Source organism: Apus apus, chromosome 1 (assembly GCF_020740795.1).
Source record: "Apus apus isolate bApuApu2 chromosome 1, bApuApu2.pri.cur, whole genome shotgun sequence".
NCBI lineage: Eukaryota > Metazoa > Chordata > Aves > Apodiformes > Apodidae > Apus > Apus apus.
In genome coordinates, this window is record NC_067282.1 from 120073004 (window position 1) to 120093531 (window position 20528).

General features: G+C 39.9%; 1 protein-coding gene across 4 annotated transcripts in view; it reads left to right on the forward strand.

Moving 5' to 3' along the window:
* Window positions 1-5453: 5453 nt before the first annotated feature.
* Window positions 5454-20528, forward strand: part of ASMTL (acetylserotonin O-methyltransferase like) — a 28573-nt gene continuing 13498 nt past the window's right edge. For 3 of the 4 annotated variants that reach the window (XM_051636600.1, XM_051636620.1, XM_051636592.1), the window contains exons 1-7: window positions 5454-5619; window positions 7155-7286; window positions 8740-8787; window positions 9397-9461; window positions 11359-11420; window positions 13463-13571; window positions 17908-18334. In XM_051636600.1, coding sequence (XP_051492560.1) covers window positions 5527-5619; window positions 7155-7286; window positions 8740-8787; window positions 9397-9461; window positions 11359-11420; window positions 13463-13571; window positions 17908-18334 — 936 coding nt within the window. In that variant the 5' untranslated portion in view covers window positions 5454-5526. The remainder of the gene's footprint in view (window positions 5620-7154; window positions 7287-8739; window positions 8788-9396; window positions 9462-11358; window positions 11421-13462; window positions 13572-17907; window positions 18335-20528) is intronic. The other variant, XM_051636610.1, reaches the window with a different exon arrangement.

The following is a 20528-nucleotide window of genomic DNA, read 5'->3' on the forward strand; positions in this document are numbered from 1 at the left end:
CAATAGCGAACATATCCTTGAGAGCTCCACAAATGCTCTTGACCTTGGAGCCTCGGAAGTAATTTCCTGGAGCAGCTCAGATTCCAGCTGAGCCATAAAACCTTCTCTCCTCTGCATCTTACTTTCATTTTCCCTAACTTTATACCGTTGTCTTGGCAGGGTTCATGATACTGCACAAGCAGAAGGATGACTTGTTTTTCACACTTAGCAAAATAGATTTGTATTTTACATGATAAAATGTACATGTGTTTTATATAAATACACACAGATGCGTGTTGCGTATATAATATATACATTATGTGCATACACACATTTTCTGAAAATACTTTATGAACTTCTGAGTTTTTCAAATATAAACAATTCAGAAACGACTGTCTGTATCTTCTGATATACCATTTGTTTTCCTCTAGAGATTATGGACATGTTATTAGGAGTGAGGCTGGGATGATGTTGAGATGAGAGGTGGAACTATCGCTGCAGCACAAGCCAGTCATGCGACTCTAAGACAGGCTCAGTGACTCGATATAATCCACTGCCTCTCAAAGGCGTGGGTAACTAGGGATGCTGTCAGCAAGCACTTACCCTCCTGTTCTAGTGATTACAGGGCTATTGGGCACTGCACCCTCTTCTCCTCTGAGGCTGACTGTTGGCCTTAAGCTAACAGCACAGAGAAAGCCAGCTGCAGATCTGAAGTTGCCTTCAGCAGCAGACACTGGGCTGTGGCAACAGCTGGGAAAGACAGCCATAGATGTGCATGTAACTGTGATGTTGCTTCTATATCATGTACATTGGGATATGCTTGCAGCACATTGTTTCATCCCAGAAGGGGCTATAGCACTTGTTTGGTATCAGGTGGAAACTACCTGCAAGGAAGAGTTATTTTCTTTCTTTCTTCTGCCTTGTGTTGCCACTCTGGACCTGGCAGCTTGGACAGCATGGGGACAAAACGTGTCTTTCTGTGCTCCTCTCTCTAGAATTTGGTTTGCCGCCTGTTCACAAGGAGATTTTTTTCAAGGCTTCTCCACCTTGCAATGTCTTGTCTGTGGCAGAGGACAAAAGCAAAGGAGTTTTTCTGAATTCCTGACATCCCTTCTTTAATTAATTATTGGAATGAATGTCTTTAGGCTATTTAAATATGCAGGTCAAGGATGCTCCACTGGGGTTTGGGTAATGATTTCAGTGTTCCTAAGAGATCTTCTGTGAAGGGCCATGTTCTCATCCTGGGCATTGCTACATCCATATTTGATGTAGCTGCTTCTCCTTGTCCCATGAGATGGACACAGAGCTGCCTGAGAGACAGGCTGGTATTCTTCTAGGGCTAGATATACTACACTCCCTTACCAGTGGTGAGGTTTTCTCACAGGCAAGGTATAATGTAATTTGATAGCTATGTGGGATAAACAGATTCAAATTAGCATATAAACAAACATTTACAGGGACATTGTATACTATACATACCACATATTTAACTTAAAATCTTATTTAATCTGACTTCCTGTGGTTTCCCAAAAAATATCTCTATATGCTTGCAACACCACTGTACTTCAAATAGGAAAGAAAATTATGGAAAGCTATCATGTAGATATACCAAGCTATTACAGGCCATCCAAGAAGAGTGGGAAGGAACATTTAGATTTGATCTTAAGAAAACTGAATTGACAGGGGTTCTTAAAAATGGACTATGAGAACACAGAGCTAAAAAAGAAGACTGGTGAAAGAAATCCAAGGTACCCACTCTGAAAGCACTCCCTACACCTGGAAAATGGCTCTTGAAAGTCTTACAATTGCCCAGTAAATCTTCAGTAGTCTGCAAGAAGCAATGACAAAATGATTTGAAAGCCAACATGTACTTCTCTTTTACACACCTCGCAAGCATCTGATTTTACCTAAAAAATCTAGAATACCCCCTTCATACCCCACAAATCTAGTTGAACATGAAAAGTAACCTTAACAGATCAAGGACACAGAGTATTACATGAAGCAGGTAACTGCTCAGAAGATCACTAGTTAATATCAGTTGTACATAAAAATACAAAAATAATACATAACACAAGTAAGGTTAAATGACACAATGATTTTTTTAAACAGAGTTCCTGATGATTACCTGATGAATTAGAATCCACCTGTAAACCATTAATGCTCTTTTCCCTATAGTAATAGAACAAAATCTATTAATTACTTCATGAACTATGCAGACACATTGGACTATGGTTGGATTTCAATGGCAGAAAGAGGGTCCCTGAAAAATATGTGTCTGAGCTCTTGGAATTAATGAGGTTATCCTAGAAAAGCCAAGCTGCCTTGTGAAAGGTGAAACATTCATTCCCTTCGTAGCAACAGCTCTGGGTTTCACTAATTTCTTCACAATGGAAATGTGTTGGTCCCCAAACAAGTTGATCTTGCACAGATGACTCAGCAAAATTACACATCCTGGCTGAACACCTACAATCATTGTGATATATGTAAATGTAGGCACAACGCTTTGGTTATCACAGTGTTCCTTAGGTGCTGGAAGGTATTACTGGGGTGGCCACAATGTTAACATGTAGGCAGAAAAGAAGAGATGTTCAGAACAAAAATATTGAAGCAAGGTCTCTGCAGCTCAGAGCTCTAACTGAAATTTTGCTTTTGTTCAAAATACCTCGGGTATTTGAAAAAGTCAACAGTTTCATAAGCAACCTTGGACAAGCTAATCTTTGACTAGCATAGTCAGCCAAGACAGAAACTTTTCTGATAACTGCTGGTGTTATTGATCTTCACCTCAGTGGTCAACTCATTGCGGCCTCACACTTGTTCTGCCTGACTCTTGCAGGGCTGCTATGGAGCTGTGGCAGCTTGTGGGATTTTGTTTACCTTGTTCACAAAGGGTCCTTTGAACCCACATTTATACTAACAAAAATAGCATAAAGGTAAATGAAAGTGTGTATTTTAATAACTTCAAGTCATTGTCTCTTAAATAGACTCACTCTGTCATGTAAGTTTATCAGAATAACAAATGTAGTAATTACCTATCCTTAAAAATAATAACAAAAAAGCCACATCTTATTCTTTTTGCATAAAAAAATTGTTGTAGAGATCTCAATTTTTTAACATTGCCTGATCTTTAATGGAAAACAATCTATAGAGATTCCATATATGTTATTTTATTTATTTGTTTGTTTGTTTGCTTATTTATTTATTTAGCCTTCAAAAAGTCTGTTGTGCAAATCAGAGGAGCAGTATACAAGTAGAATTCACCAAGGGAGGCAAGTCATGCTTGTCTTACTCTGGAGTTCATGAGACACCACATGTAACAAAGATGACTTACGTTGCATGCATCTCTACAGGCTCTACAGATGACTCAAGACAGACTGAACTCCACTTCTGTGTATCAAAAAAAGCTGGTGGGGACAGAAGATGTTCTTTCTGTCAAGGCTGTTCTTTATACATACACATGTTGGGTCTGAGGCATAACTTCATTGCTTCATTTCTATGTCAGTGAAACTACACTGGAAGACTGAACAAAATGAGAAAAAGAAGAAAATCAGGCCCAGGTTTGAGATGGAAAAATTTGTATTATCATCTTACTCCTCTGGAGTGTCTGAATTTAGTTTGTCAAGCTTGTTTATATCCCACACGAAGCAAGGCACAGTCTAGAAAGATTACTCTGGACAAGAAGTGTGTCCCAAATTCTAGGAGCATCCACACAATTGCAATTTACTTTTCTTTGGTTATATTATGTTAAAGATGTACACATATTGGGATTTACAATTATGTTAAACTTGCAGGCATTAGGGGTGGGAATGTAAGATGTTTCCAAGAGAAGTAACTCCTTACTTTTCCTACATGTGCCAGAAAACATGTTTCTCATGACCTGATGAGATCCTTGTCCTTTTTTTCAGTCAGACATTACATTAGTATCATATGAAAGATACTCTGGTTTCCATTTCTATAGTATCTTTCAAGACTCCTTGTTTGCAAGGAGCAGTGTCACACAGTTCACAGCCCTGAAAAATGATCAGGACATTTTTTCTGACAGGCTCTGTGACAAGCATAGACTGATCCTCTCTCTGTTTCACACAGGCCCTTTCTTTCTAGTCTGCCCTCCAGCTACCTCAGAACCATTGTCGGTATTATGGATTTGCTGATGATAGCTATTTACATCCCCAGTTGTGTTTAATCTAAGCATTTTATTTCCGTTTTCAATTCAGTATTATTTCCCTAGGTTGTCAGTACTTTTTAATTATTTGAGCAAAAATGTCTTTAAACTTTCAAATGTGCTCAAGTCACTGCTACCCATACTGAAAATCTAATTTCAAAATTTAAATTCTGACACTTAGGATGTCGTACAGCCTTTATGTGGTGGTAACAAAAGGCTGATCCTCAAGCACTGCAACGGGAGCAGGAGGCTGAGGGTGTGGGGAGACCCAGTACCCCCACAGGGGCAACTGAGCTCTCTGCTCCAGCCCCCTCTGGTGCCACAGGAGTCCTGTCTAGGGTCTGCTACTACAGGGGTCCATACTGCTTATAGGTAGGTGTGTGTGTGTGTGTGTGTAGGTAGGTAGGCAGGGAAACAGACAGACAGGATAGATAGGAGTTCCCACTCTCAGACCTTCATCATGAGCAGCCAGCACAGGGAACAGGAGGGGACTTCCGTGCTGTTTGCCTCCATGTCAGTGCTGTTGCTCTGTGTGGTTTACCATGCATCCCATGTACCCGTGTGCATAGCACGCACACGCGTGTGTGCTGGCAACACACACAGCTTGGTGGTGGGACCCTGTGGAACGGGCTGCGGCAGCCTCGGCTCTGCTGGGCTACTGGATTTGGCGACCCCCAATACACCCTTTGCGACACATGGCCCATGAGGCAGACATCGGGAGACCTCATTATTCAATGCAAACTGCTATTTTAACGACTGGAAGCATTTTTTTTAATGCTAGAGCATAAATTTTACTGTCTTATTAGCCCACTGAGAGAACACATACCATCACACGATTTGCGACTTACTTGGAGTAAGTCTGAGGTTTTGCTGTTGCACTTTTTCTACTCACTTCAGAGGCCAAACAGGGGCTATCTAATCAGCTGATGAAAATAGCTCCTTCTGACCGAATACAAATTATTTGAGTCGCCTCTTTGTCAAAAAAAAAAAAAACAAACAAAACAACAAATTCCATTCAGGAACTCCGGGAAGCGTGGAGTGCGGTATCAAACACGGCTCCTACGGCACAAAGTACTGTTCCATCCCCTTCATTTAAGCCCGCCTTTGGGCGGCGTACAGCTCATTCCCAGGACAACCGCAGCGTCCCGCGGCCAGCCCGCCTGCCACGGGGCCACGACCGCGGGTAGACCTGGCAGCCGAACCCCTTCCCGGCCGCTTCCCGCCCCCTTCCTCGCCCCGCCCGCGCCTCCGCGGCTGGCCGGGACCGCCCCAGCCCGGCTCCGCCCCGCTGCCCCGCCGCCCCATAAGGCTTCCACCGCCTCCCCCCGGCCCTCCCGGGTCTGCGCGGAGCGGGAGGCCGAGGTCGGGCGGCTGCTGCTGCCACCGCCATGGCGTTGAACCCGGTGCTGGGCAAGCTGGTCAGCAAGCGGGTGGTGCTGGCCAGCGCCTCGCCGCGCCGCCAGGAGATCCTCACCAACGTGGTGAGTGAGTGCGGGCGGGCCGCTCGCTTCCCCGAGCGGGGCAGGGCAGGGGAGCCGCCCGCAGGTGCTGCCCCGCCGGGCCCGCAGCCGGAGGTGCTGCGGGATGCCCGGGTGCCGGCCCTCTGGCGCTGCCGCCCGTCTGCTCCCGGGAGCCGGTGGCACGGGGCGGGCACGGGCCCGGCCGGCTCTCCCGCGGCCTCTGGGGGCGATGGCGGCGGCCCCGCGCCCCGCCCGCCCCGCGCCCCGCCCGCCTGCCGGCCCGGGCAGCGGCCCGCGCGGTTCTGCTCCCCGAGCTGCGCGCCTCTTCACGCAGCAGTGTGACTCCCTTTTATTTATTTTTTTTATTTTTTTTTTCAATCGCACTTATTCTCGGTTAGGTTTTCTCCGTGAGCAACTTGACACACGTGTGCGTCAGTTCTGTGTGTGATTGGGGTCATGCGAGAGTGCGCCGGAGTGATCTCCGAGCAGGGAGGGGGTATAATCAAATTAAAGACTTGCTTAGGCCGAAAAATGCCAGTATGATTTCTTCTGGCGTGTAATGGAAGAGTTCAGAAGGCCTTAACGTGGACTGAGGTAGTTAAAAATATACTTCCATTGCCCTTGCTTTAGATACTTCATGCCTAAGCTTCTGAAAATTTGGTTTAGGCTTCTGAAATGTATGAAAGCTTCATGGAATGGGGTTAAGGGGAAGGGTAGGGAGGCCAAGGGGAATAAAGTAGCTGACTCCTGTCGTTTTGCAAAGAAGGAAGAGATCCGCAACATTCAGAATGTGCGACCCCCTCTGAGGAAAGGTGTTGCTTTTGAATGGCACTTGAGTATTACAGTGTGTCTAATTTAGATTGTTTAGTGTTACTGTTCTTCGTGCAGCAGGTTGAACTTAAATGGGAAAGTACATATTCTTTCCAAAACACAGGGATGTGCAGAAGCGCCAGAGTTCGTGCGTGCATTCATTTTTTAGAAGTGTAATGTGCCTGTTGGGTGTAGTAAATTTACAGCTATAACCTGGAGGCAAGAAGCAGGAAGAATAAGGGGTTTTTGGCAAAACCGTTCAGAAACTGCTCTTCTTGTTTTCTGTTTATCACATGTATCATGACGTATCAAGTATGGGTAGTAAAGCTCCTGTCAGGATGTGTACCACTGGTGCACAAGTGAAGTGCTATGGATGGATTCAGTAAAAAACAAACCACTAGTAGTCTGTTTATGAAGTGCATAAGTTTTATACTGTTTGATTTTTATAGAAGAATGGTGAAATTACTCCTGCAGTTGTGTTCTAATAAATAACAAGGGTAAAATAAGCACATCCATTTAAAAGTTCCCTCTGATCTTTATTTTTTTTTTCTTTTGGGCTGCTTGCAAATGTTATATATCCACCAAACACTGTAATAGAAGCACTTTTTTTTTTCCTCTATGTGTCTGGGGGGAGAGGGTGTTAAAGTGGAAGGTGAGAAAATTGAATTTGTCACGTCCTTCACATGTCTTGGGAACAACCTCTAACAGCAAGATGAGGTTGACTGCGTTGCTTTCCTTTGTTACAGGGCCTGCGGTTTGAGGTGGTTCCATCGTGGTTTAAGGAGACACTTGAAAAATCATCTTTTGCAACTCCTTATGAGTATGCTGTGGAAACAGCAAAGCAGAAAGCTCTTGAAGTAGCAAACAGAATGCATATGGTAAGTTACCAGATGTTCTGGCAATGATTGATATCTTTGTCTTGAAGTGGTGTTCCTGTGACTTAATTTGCATGTGCTTGGCAGGTAGTCTCAGTGCATTTTCCCCACTGAAGGCAAATGGATGGGTTTCTGTCATTTGTGAAAGATAGCTTCCTGAAATTAGCTCACCTGATCAAAAGTAGAACTCGTGCACTCGGTTTCTGCTTTCCACAAACAGAAGTGACCTGCCAACTTACACTGTCAGTTGCATATTTGACTTCTGCCCTAGGCTGTGATCACTGTGTATGAGCACATAAAGCTGTTCTTTACCAAAACCTGTTTTGAAGTCTAGCTGATTAGATCTCCCAAAATGTACCATAAGAATTTCTTAATAATGCAGCTTTGAAAGAGAGCAGTATGTTTGTTGAACCTACACTGATGGCAGAAAAGGAATGTCTAACACTTTAAACCAACAATGTTGTCAGATGTCACCATTCTCCAAAGCAAATATTGCATGATCTCCAATGTAAATTGTTGTCCAGGATTCCATCAGCTTCTTTTCAGAGAATGGTATAACATTAGGAGAGTAGATTTTAAGCCCAACCTCACTAACTAGCTTATGTTGGGGTTTCATTGCAGAACACTGTGCTGGCAGCAATGCTAGTTCAGTGGATTTCAAAATGCTTCTTCATACAGGAATTTTTAAAAATGTTTTCTGGAATTAGCTCTACTATTTAAAGCACATTAACATCCTTTCTATAGAAGAATCACCTCCCTGCAAACTATTTAATATAATTATCACAGTTATAGAAAAGTTTCCTGTCTTGCTGTGTTAAATAACTGTGTACCTCATAACATGAAAGTAAATCAAAACTCAGCTGTAAGGGTTGATTATAAATTAAAGCCAATAAAAAGTTATAAGACATCTTTATATACCCCTACCTCTCAGCTTCCCAAAATGGACTGTATTTGTTCCGTTTTGAAAAAGATAAGCAAAATATAGCTAGAGAAAGCTTTGGGTTTGTTTTTTTGTCTGTGTTTTGGCTTTTGTTTATTTGTTTTAAAAACTTAGCTAGGAAAAGTGATCCTAGATAACTTCAGTGCTGTACTCCCTCTCTTCCATACAGGGCACTTCTTTAAATTCTGCATGCCACTTTGAAGATCAGGTTGACCTTTGAGAATGCAGTTAGTTATTTACTCAATGCATTTTTTTACCTGTAACATGTTGGGGAAAAATAATGACCTGAAAATGGTCTGCTCAAATCTCCTGTTTTCCTCCCTTTTATGGTGACGTAAATGATCACAATTTTTTATTATTTCTAAACAGTGCAAAAAAAGAGAAACAGTGTCTAGTTTTTATATCATTGCAGAGCCCTACCTGTAAAGCAGTGAATTTGTCTTCTTACCTTCAGTTTTAAAAGGTTGTTCTTTATACCCCTTTTGAGAGATACCTTCTTTCTTTACGCCTTTGCAGAAGCACCTAAGAACACCTGATGTTGTCATAGGAGCAGACACTATTGTGGTAAGAAGTCTTACGTGGTTTAGTATTGATTTAGTTTATTATAAGTGTAGAAATTAATTGTATCTTTAGGCTTAAAGTTTGAAAACTGTTTGCTGACAGGTTATACCTGCAATATGATATATCTCTAGGCTTTTGTGGGTGTGGATTTTACATGAGTTGTTTTTTTTTGTTTCTTCCAACAAGGCAATTCTTATCTTGAGTGCTAGAAAACTTGCTTCTGTTTTTGCAGAAACACTAGTATTTCCTAAGTATGGCCTTGGATCCTCTAGTATGTAAGGGAACTTCTATTCTCAGGCAACTATTGAGTATCAAAAAGTCCAGATCATGTGAGCCAATGAATGTTGTGCCTTGTGGCAAGCATCACTTTTATACCTGTCATCTCCCCTGAGACAGTGAGTTATGTACAGAAGCTGAATTACCCTTTGGTTTGAAAGCTGCAGCCTGTGGAGGTAGAGTGTTGCACTCATTATATACTTGACACTTAATTACCTGTTCTACCAAAGTATCTATTCTTCTTGCTCTACTCAGCAGACTCATGTTTGAAATCCAGGCTGAAAAGATGGTTTAAATGTTATCTGTGACCTCAGTCACTCTGTCTTTCTGTTTTAGACTGTGGATGAACAGATCCTGGAAAAACCAGTTGATAAGCAAGATGCATACAGGATGCTGTCAAGGTCTGTAGTTTTAAGTAATATTCCAAATGTGTGTATTGGGCATTTTAAAAGGAGCTGTACAGATTCCTTGATGTATATATAGAAAAATTAAATTATTTTTAATTAGTGTAAGCCACTTCTGCCACTGAAAAAAAACCCCTGCTTTTAGATTACCCACAGTTGCTTGCTCTTGCCCCTTCACCTTAGGAGGCCTGTCAGGGACATAATGAACCATCTGGTTTTCACCTGGATTAGTTTCCAGAGTCACTTATCACAAGACTGTATGTATGTATCAGCTGGTTACAGGAAGGGGACATTGTGAAGAGAAATCATGATGGGAGAGAGGACAAGAACCATCATAGAAGTGTTTTGAGGCTTGACATTTAGCAGAGAAATATTGCATATACAAGAAAGTACATGGTGATGTGCTCATGGACAATTGCTTTATATTCTATAATTTAATTGAGGAAGAAAAATCTAATTCCAGCAGTGTCCTCCATGGATGGTAGGCTGGCTGGTGTATTTTTAGGCTTCTCCTTTTTACCTGAAGGATACTTTTCCCTGGGAGCTTAATGTTATCTTGTAGCACTCTTGTAAGAAACACCAACTAGGTAACTCTAGTCACCTCCTTTCTGAAGGATGAGATGTGATGAATCCACTATTCACACTTCCGTTTTATGGGGGGAATATAGAAAGGTGTCCTGCTTTTTTCACCTGATTACATTCTAACTTGGGCATCTCCTAAAGAGAGAATACAAGTGGCTTGGTGGGTTTTTTCAAGTTTTGGTCTCTAAGCTTATTTTAGGTTTATTTTTTCACATTGGTGTCTTAGGCTGAATTTTTGATCTGTTGTGGCATGTTACTAACTTAAAATAGTTGTTTTAAATCATGCTGAGTTTTTTTAGTTCAAAAATAGTACTTTTTTTCTTTTTTTTAAAGAGCTTAGTCTACTTCCAACAAATGTAAATGTTTTGCATTTGGTTTCGAGTTATGTTTGGGCTTTTTTAAGTTCAGTAGGTAGTCTCTTAATCATGGATATGATATGCACTTAAAGTTTAGGTTTTTTATAACTCCTCTTAATGTGGTTCTATATGAACAGTAAAAAAAATGTAGACAAGATACGTATCTGTGTATGTCCAGGGCATCTGTTAAAAATGTTCACTCAAGTGTTTTGTCTTCAGATTAATTATGTGGAGTCTTGTGGGGGATGGTAAGGGTGCAAGGTGCTTCTAATCACATCAAACTCTAGTCTGTCTTATCTTCGGGAGATTATTCCTTAATTAGTCTCTTCAGAGATTCAAGTTCTCATGCTATTTGTTTGCTTCCCTTGCTTACACATTGGATTAATACATTTAAAGCCCTCAAAATGATTCGGCCACTGTGGGGCGCGCTTCAGCCGCTACGAGGGAGAGCGTGTATGGGCCTGGAGTCTGAGGGAGAACGTAGGTGCTCTTCCCCTGCACTCTGACTCTAGGACTCTGGCTTGCCATGGCATCCCTGGGGGCCACTGGCTTAGCTCTAGTTGCATATCACTTGTTTAGTCTAAGTTGCATCACCTAGTTAGTTATTGCCAGCCTTCAGTGAGGGTGTCTGTAATGGCATTGGTCATGCTGATTGTCTTGTTCTCATGTGTGGTGAATAAGCTGATACCATGGACTGCTTATCCAAATTGTGGACATTGGTACAAGTGAGATTTTGAAGAGTTGAAATGACTGAATTGCTTGGTAGTATTTTTGTTTTACCAATGTCTTTTCACCTAGATTGAAATAAAAAAATGAAAGAAAATTTAGTTAGGATACATGTCGTAGCCATCAGGTGATGTATTAATATAATAGTGTGTTTCTCAGGCTCATGTAGAACGTTTTTGCACGTGAGACATTTCATAAAACTTGCTTAATGCACATTTATTCCCTGACAGGTTGAATGGGAAAGAGCACAGTGTTTTCACAGGAGTGGCTATTATCCATTGCAGCAGTAAAGGTATGTGTGTTATTTCATTAAAACTCAGTATTTTCATTAAACATTGTCCTCATAAGGACTTGTACAAGTGAAGAAACAGGATGGAAATTTTTCATATACTGTCTGAATTGGCTTCTTACTCAAGATGAGAATTTACCTTATTAATATATTAATTAAAAACTCCCCCCAAAAGCCAGCCTTCTTACTGTGTTCAGTTTTCACACAGGAAGGAGGATGACAAAATACAACAGACCTCAGAAATACTGTCTCTGAAAGCTATGGGACTAAGACTAGTTTAAGTTGTGAGAATATTCTAAATGAATTTAAAGTAAGGCAGTACAAACTGTGGGACTGAGCAGAATCTGATCCATATTTACTTTGTTCCAGTGTCCTGTTTATACTAGCTGATGAATACACATGGTTTCTGTATCTGTAGTTAATTTTTCAGTAAATAATAGAACCTTTAGAGCCTGTTTTTAGGGCATGAATAAAATACCGGCTTAATGCCTCAGACTGCTAATGAATTGTAAGAAGTAATACATCAGTGCTCTTTATCAGATAATTTATATAGTAAGTGGGTTTTGTGAGAACTGTACCATTAATATAATCTGAGGAGTGTTTGGTTCGAGAGGCTTCCTCTGACAATGATGCCAATATTATTTTAGTAGAACTTTTGCAATAATAATTTCTCTGAAATTTCACTGGAGATAGTCTTTCCATATCCAAATCATTTACAGCTTTTAATCTTGACTAGAGTGGTTGCTCTTAACTCTTGTAACAAGTAAAGTCAGTGATCCAGTACCCTTATTAATATGTTAGTACAGCAGAAAGGGAGCTGCTGCAGAAGAAATAAAGCATCTTATCAAGGGGTTCCTGTGAGCAATCCAGCAAGAGTAATAATGCCTTTCATTGTTTGCTCTAGGAAGACAGTAAAAATGCACACAACTGCAGTACTGATGCTATGACAGCACATCTCATTTGAAGTTTGCAAATCTGAGCCACATCATATTCAAATATCCTAAGTCTGCATATTTCTCAAGTTGCAATCAGTGGAAGAGTTTTCTAGAATACATTTTTAGCTTTAGTTTATAGTTACAATGCTGCTGACATATGTTACTCAATTTTTTTATCTTGAGTTGATTGGTTTTTTTATTAATACTGAAAGATGTAGTAATTTGTCTTCCTATGCAACAAGTTTTTTATTTTAGCTAGGTCTTAAATTGTGTTTTCAACACTAACACCATTAGCAGTTGGTTAGTACTCTTCCCTTGGTCTGTACTGTGAATCTCTCTTGTCCTCAGGAATTTCTACTGCTATCAGAATAGCAGTAACAGGAGATGCTGAGTCTGATTTTTACAGGGAAAAGCAGAGGGAACTGATAATCTGTAATTTGCGCACACACCTGTGCAAGGCTGTTTACCTTCTGAACATGTTTTGGGAAAGCCTCATCTGCAATCATACCAGATTCACAGGGTACCACATGCAACAGGGTCCACACAGAGTTGGACAGTACTTTATTGCACCTCTGGTCTTCTCTCAACCACTTCTGTATCTAAAAGTCTGAAATGATTTTGTTGTTTCTTGAGAGATGATACAAAAGCTACATTGATGGTTACTGATGGGACTGATGCAACTGCAGGTTCACATTCAAGCATTTGTAATAGCTAGGTGTTTAGCTATGAGACAGTGTTAAGAGTCCTTTGACAACAGTCATGAAGTTAGAAAGGGTGTTTGTAGGCTTCTTTGTATGCAGTGCTGGATGGGCGTGCTAGCAGTTTGTAAACAGCTCTAAGTAAGCATTTTTAATCTAAGAATGCATCCCATGCATGAATAGTGACCTGTTAGCCCTAAGACAGGACTGCAGAGGTTGAAAATGCAAGCTTTTACTTTTTATGGGAAGTTACAAGGCCACTGTCTCTAAGAGTAGTATAAGTGTAGTATAAGTGTAGTATATTTATTTTTTCTCAAGCAAAACATCAAATGAATCCAAACAGAGCATAACATTTCAGTTTGATTTCAAAACTACAATTTATCTTTCTAATAAGAACTCTTCCTCTCTGTAGATAATCAGCTACAGACAGAAATCACTGATTTCTATGAAGAGACTAAAGTAAAATTTTCTGACCTGTCTGAAGAGCTCTTATGGGAGTATATTCATAGTGGAGAGCCAATGTAAGTAAGACTGAAGCTATTCTCACAGTACTTGAGAATAAGCCTTGAGGTACATTATTAGTCACTAGTATAAAACATTTTATTCTGTGTTCTATGCAATCTTGTCATAAATGATAGCATGGGTCATGCAAGGTGAGTATTCTGTTCTTGTCTAGAACTGTCATTCCTCCAGGAAAAGTGAGCTACCTTTTTAAAACCCTAACAAATCTGAAACATGAAGAGTGCTGAAATAATCTGGATTAGAGCAAACACTCAGGCAATATGCAGTGGCCCTTCAGTTAACAGAAGCATTCAGGGAGCTTGGATATCTGAGACAGTGGGTAATCCTCATTATAACACAGGTGAATAGAGTGAGTATAGGATCATCAGAGTATTGGAGAACTTTGAAATAAGCTAGAACTTGATTTACTTACCAAAATTGCATTGCTCTGATATAAGAAATGCCAACTTAATTTTCACTTCCTCTTGTGGACATCTCATATGTGTTCCTATGCTCTTACTCTTTCAGCTTGTGTTTCCTCTACCCTTGCAATATACTAGTTACTTAAAGGCAACATAGCTTCCACAAAAGAAACAGGATGAGAACAGAATGCTTAAAATGAAGTTGGCTAGATTGTTTAAAAGAAAAAAAAAGGAATTATTTCAAGACAACAAGGGAATGTTTGTGACTATGGAATTTGCTTCTCCTTTGTGTTAGCTGAAGCTTACTGAAGGCAAATCAGGCCATAGTTAGCACGATGGACTGCATATCAGGTGATCTGAAGTGAACTTCTGGCTCTCTGACTTCAATTCTGTGTGAGGGTATCGGTTGTGGTTTTTATACTCATTTATGCTATAAAACAGTACAGTCATGTTTTACCAGGCAAAGAGGAATTAAGTGTAGACTTTGGATTTATTGAAGTGCTTATATGTAAATGAGGCATACTTTCTGAACATGTAAGGTTCCCAGCTTATTAAAGGCACTGGAGCTAAATTGGATTATGCAGAAGATAATCTTTTGGCAAGAATACAGTTTGTAACAGAAATTCCTAGATGGGTTTTTGGAAGGTCAGTAAGCTGATGTAAGTAAGATTAAGTGTGGATCTGATCAAAAAGTTATGGTTTGAAGGAGAAATTACCATGAATTTTCAGGAAGAATATCAGATTGAAAAATATTTTTAAATATTATAGTTATTTCCTCTAAAATAAAGTATGCTTTAGCAGTACTGTGTTGCAGCAGAATGGCTCATGAGCAGCACTGGGTCATTTTGTTCACTCTGCTAAACAGGGTGCATGAGATCAAGGGTTTCTCAGGGATCAAAGGTTCAGAGAATATATTTCATTACTCTCTGGAGCAGAAAACAATCTATGTTCATGCATATAATCAAGAACATAGGAAGCATTTGCTCTGGCCTTGGGAAGGAACTACTAAAAATAGTGTCCTGTACATTTTACAAAACAGAAGAATCCTGCTGGGGATTTTTTGTTTGGTTGGTTTTCTTTTTTTGGCCCACTCCTCCATGGATACCCATACTGGTTACACATTTATGTGCATACAGGTTTTTCTAAATCCTACTGCAGCTCAAGTGACCATTTTTTAATTTTTTTAATGGCTACTTAATTTTATGAAATCGCACAAGCCTGAATGATCACATGAAAAATTAAAAGAAAATTGATTCTTGTGCTGTTAAGGATTGGATTGAGTTTTTTCTAGCAAGGACAAAATTGGCTAACAGTATTTTAAAAGTCAGTCACTGGTGACACAGGTACTAATTCTAAAGTGTATACATAGCTGACTTAAAGTATGGGGGGGGGGAGGGAGAAGCACTACCTCAAGGTAGACTGTGATGAGGCTACAAAAATCCTTCCAAAATTTTGGCTGCAGATAGATGGCCTTTCCCTGTCTCTTTTATTCCTGTTCTTCTTTCCAGCCAAGGGTTTTCTGCCTGCTGGCAGGGTCTCTTGTCTTCTCTAGCTCTCTGTAGAAAGAGGACTGGACCATAGTAATCCTAACTGTTCAAGGCTTGTGTAATGAGTAGACTTAGTTTCTGCTAGCCTCTTTGACCCTGCTCTTTTATTTTGTAATCTTTCCCTTGTGAGCAGTTTTCCCTGTGTCTGCTCATGACTTCCAGTCTGAAGATATGTGGTTTTTGGTAGCTCTGCTCTGACTGATGGCATTGAAACCAAAGGTCACTACTGCAATCTAGGAAAGAGGTGATGACGTAGGCTGAAGCTCTACAGTTTCATACATAACTATGACGTAATAAAATGTAGAATGGAACTGTCTAATTTTCTTCCCTTGTATAATTTGTCTTAAGAGTTATTTTCTTCAAAGCTATAGCAAATGTTTTTTCTAGATTTTGTGAGTAATTAGCCTCACAGCATAAATTAGCTCATGGTTAGCTTAAGGATATTAGTTCTTAGAGCATAAGAGAAAAAAATCTTTCAGGTGTAGGATTAGAGAAGTAAGGGGAACTGTACTGTTCTTATACTAGAATAACTTTGAATCTTGTTTTTAATCTTATGTTCCTCCAGTTGACTACTCTTGATGAAGTAGTTGTTCTACATATGTCCATTCATCTGTAGGAACAGTAGTGCTCGTTAGTGCACTAATGGTGTATTTGATATCATTGGCTCTGACAATTCAGAGACTGCATACATACATACATTCTTTTGTTTAACTTCATAAAGTTCTACAGCTAATAAGGGAAATGTGCTCTAATGTTTATTAACCTTCTCCCTTCCCACCCCACTGTTGTACTGTATGTGAGTTTCATTGTCTGCATTTGTTTGTTTTTTTAAATGGTCAGTGGATGTTGCACACACTTCTGCTGTATTGTTGGTTGGTTGTCAGAGTGGGGTTTTTTGTTTGCTTTTGGTTTGTTTTTTAATCAGTGGGTGTTGCACACATTAAGCTGAAATTATGCATCCCCTACATAAGTAAGTTACTGAAAAATATTTTTGTTGCAGCAGTGTTATTCTTTGTCAAAAGGTCTTTAAAGTGAGTTTTATTTTATTACAACACAAATTAAGTGATGCTGTGCATAATGTTATAAATGAAGTCTCAAAATTAGTGCTATGCCAAAAAAAGTATCCAGTTACAAAAGCCAATCAGATTAGCCAGTGCTAGTTACAAGAGCTGTGTAAATCCTGATATATTCTGGGTTTTAGCAAGGAAGCCACTTGTTGAAAAACCAATGGAACTGTTACTAACTACATACGCTCATGCTTTTGGGCTAGAAGCTGTAGTAGAGAATCCTACTCAAGAGCCAATGCCTGCGTGTGAAGTTCTTTGCAAAAATAAACAAGATGTGGCCAATTGTGTTAATGTCCTTGCTGGAAATAGAGTATTTCTATTTTTTATGGTTACAATGTTTTCTGCCTCCCTCTCAGCATAATTCCATAGTATTTGAAGTTGATAGATCTGAGACTGACTGACCTTTGGTTTCAAAGCTTGCTGACCTAGGCTTTCAGCTTCTGTTGTTATCATGCAGTAAGCGTACTTCCAACTGCCTTGTTCCTTAAATGTGGACAGTGAAATTGTTGGTTCTATTTCAGCTTATCTGCGTGTACGCATTTCCATTCCACACAGTGGAATTTTCATTATTACGTCTAAAGACAAATTAGATTTCCAAGGTTCCTTTCTGTGAAAATACACTCCTGTACCAAATTACTAATATTACCATGACATCTAAGAGCACAGTGCTGTGAGTCACAACTTTACTTACATCTCAGAGAGTTACACAAGAGTGGGATTGGGCTGAATGGGGTAGTAGTGGATTTTGTATTTGGATAGGTTGCTCCTCCCCAGGAAAGTTCTATCTTCCTGATCCTTATTTCAGATATTCCTGTGCCTGAAATCCACAAGATGCATACTACTGTCATTTGTCTTCCTCACTGTAAGCTCCTTTTGGAGCTAACATATTCCTAAAGGCCCTTCACCCTCTTGTGGAATAGCATTGGGGTCAGTTTACAGCTGGGTGACCCAGTGGCCATGTCAGGCTTGATGATGGTTGTTGTTACCTTTTTGGTAGCCAGGACTTTGAGGATGCTAAGTAACCTCTGGTAATACAATCTGCAGTCAGCTGATGTACCTCCTGCTTGGGTGGCTATGTCACTTGGACTGTCTGAAGCATAAAGACCTTGAGCTACTCATCCTTAGTAAAATATTCATCCTATTTATCTTGCAACCTATACATTGAAGTGTTGAGCCTAACTAGTAGATTTAATCCACCTCTATCCTGAGTACACTGGTCTTTATTCCAGACTTTGTAGTACTGGTGGATTGTTTGTGTTCTGAGCTACCTTTACTCTTTAACATTAATGAGATATGTTGTTTTTGCTTTCTGTCCCCCAGGGACAAGGCTGGTGGATATGGAATCCAGGCCCTCGGTGGAATGTTAGTGGAGTATGTCCATGGAGACTTCTTGAATGTGGTGGGATTTCCTCTGAATCACTTCTGCAAAAAGCTAGCAGAATTGTATTATCCGCCCCCTAAACAGAATGTACAACATAAAAAGTATGACTCTGTCCCTTCTGTGGACACTTTTGAGAACCTAAGTGATGGAGAAAATGAATCTTCCCATTTCACAGAGCATATAGGTGCTAGGAAGTTGGACAGCAGTGGGATACGTTCCTCAGGAGCTATGTACAATTCTGAAACCAGTTCTGGTGTCAGGACTGGTTTTATGGTACCTTTGGAAAATCGGAACGGAGTATCAGAAAGCACAGCAAAACTTCCATCTAAAATTCTAGAACTGCTGGATGGGTTTAGAGCTTCAAAGGTAAGGGAAAAAAGAAAACCATTCATGTTGCTGACTGGTATAATTGCTTCGTTGAACTTTAATATATAGTAGGTAATATGAAATGTTTGAGCTGTGGTAGGCATGTATTAATAATTAGTATTAAAGGACCTCTGAAATACCAGAGAATCTAAGATAGCTGAAACTTCTGGTGCAGTGCAAACAGGTTTTTTTGGTATTTGCTTTCATCTGTTTTATGAAACTTCAATTACCCAGTTGATAAAAATTTTTGTCTGTTGAGAAGACAAGTCTTTTTTTTTTGTACTTGCATGATTGACCTCAGGTGTGAGCAGTACAGTTGTGTTTCCAGAGTGTCTGGAAAGAGTACCCTCTTGTTTCCCACACGTGCCTTTTGTAATCTTTTCTAATTAAATGCAGTTTATGAAAGATCATGATGTATCTTCCAGGCTCTAGTGGAATTGGGAGGCTTCAGAATAACAGTAACATCAGAAGTGGAACATTCGCTCCACAAGTAGAATGTTGTAGGGAAACTTGAAAATGCTTGTAAGAAATTTCTAACTAATTACTGAGTTAGATATTTTTAATATTTTTTTTTACTGATCACAAGAGCATAATCAAGGAGCAAGTTACCTTTAGATACTCTGCAGAGAAAGCATTTAATATGTTTAATTTATCTGGCTCAAACCTGCTACAAGAGTTGTATACATTATATTTCCTTTCTAATTTATATTGTTTAGTATTAGAATTATTTTTTTATGTTTCAGTTATGTTTAGCTGATAATCTCCAGGCAGTATCTGATGGTAATGTACACATAACAGATTACAAACAGAAGGTCACATGCTCTGTGTAGCAGCCAAGTGTGATGAGAAACAAGTAGCTGGGCATTTTAAGTGCTGCCAAGTTTTCTGCTTGCAATGTAGTGAAGACAATAGTGAAGAAGGGGAAGGAGAAACTGACACCAATCATTCTAATAGATCACTGATCTCCATGGAGTCATTGTATGTTTTAGGAAGAGGTAAACAAAACCTGCTGAAGTAGCAGTAAAACAACAAACCTGTAAGGAAAGATATAACAAGTTTGAGGGGGGTATAGAAGAAAACATGCAAGACAATGGACTGTGGTTTTGCTGAAACAGTGGGCAGTTTTACTTGGATCTGAAGGAAGACCATACTGTGGTTGCTGTAGATCAGTGGGTGTGCTGCTGTGGGTGTGATTTGGAATAAAGCAGCATTGAGACTGCTGCATTTGTGAACTTCCTTATGTGTATCCATAGGGAGAGAGTCTGTATGTATTTGAAAGGGTGAGATGTTGCTTAGCGTTTCTTCAGTTTAAGTAAATAGATATAGCAAATCATGAGCATTTCGGTGTGGAGAATCATTGATGTCTTGTTGCATGTTATGTACAGTGTTTACAGTGATGTTATGCCAAATTCAGTTTTGTGCAGTGAAAGACAGTAGAGACTGTAAATGAAAGCAGAAGATTTCCTTTCCCACTGATCCAGTGTACAGTCATAGTAGGAAGTGCTGTGTTTCATGTTGTGCTAGTGAATAATATTTTTCCTAGGACCTGGTTCATTGTAAAATTAATTACCAGTTGAAATGAATGCTTCCTGTGATATAATGAAACTCATCATCTTTCCATTTGTAGAACAGGGATAAAAGCACAAATAATTTGGTTTCACAAAAGCTCTGAAGTTGTATTTCCTCTTGATCCTTGAGTGTTGTTTCGAGGACTTCATATAGCAGAGTGAAATCTCCTGCAGGCAAAGTTGTAGCTGCCTGTTTTACTCTGAACAGCTGCTGCTGAAGAATAGGAGGGGTTCAGTGTTAAATCATACTTTCTCAAACTTAATATGTTTGGAATTTTTATAGTCTGATCTGTATTCAGACATGTGGTATTTTTTTTTCTTTGATTCTCCCCTCTCTCCCCCTGTCCTCCCCACCTTGAACTGAGAATTACACAATGGTAGAAAGAGTGATTTGGATCAATTGAGTTTTTGACCCTGTCTTCTAACCTTCTCTTTCCTGTTCTTGTAGTTTCCAGGTGGTATCAGTCTAAAGATAGGCAGGTCTTGGAAGCTAAAACGTTGTTGACTAGATGCAATGGCTCAGCATCATGAAAGCCTGGATTATAATAAATCCCAGCCATGCTTTCTTAGTAAAATCACTGAGGAAACTGTAAAAAGAGAATTCTGAAAAAATACATGAACACACA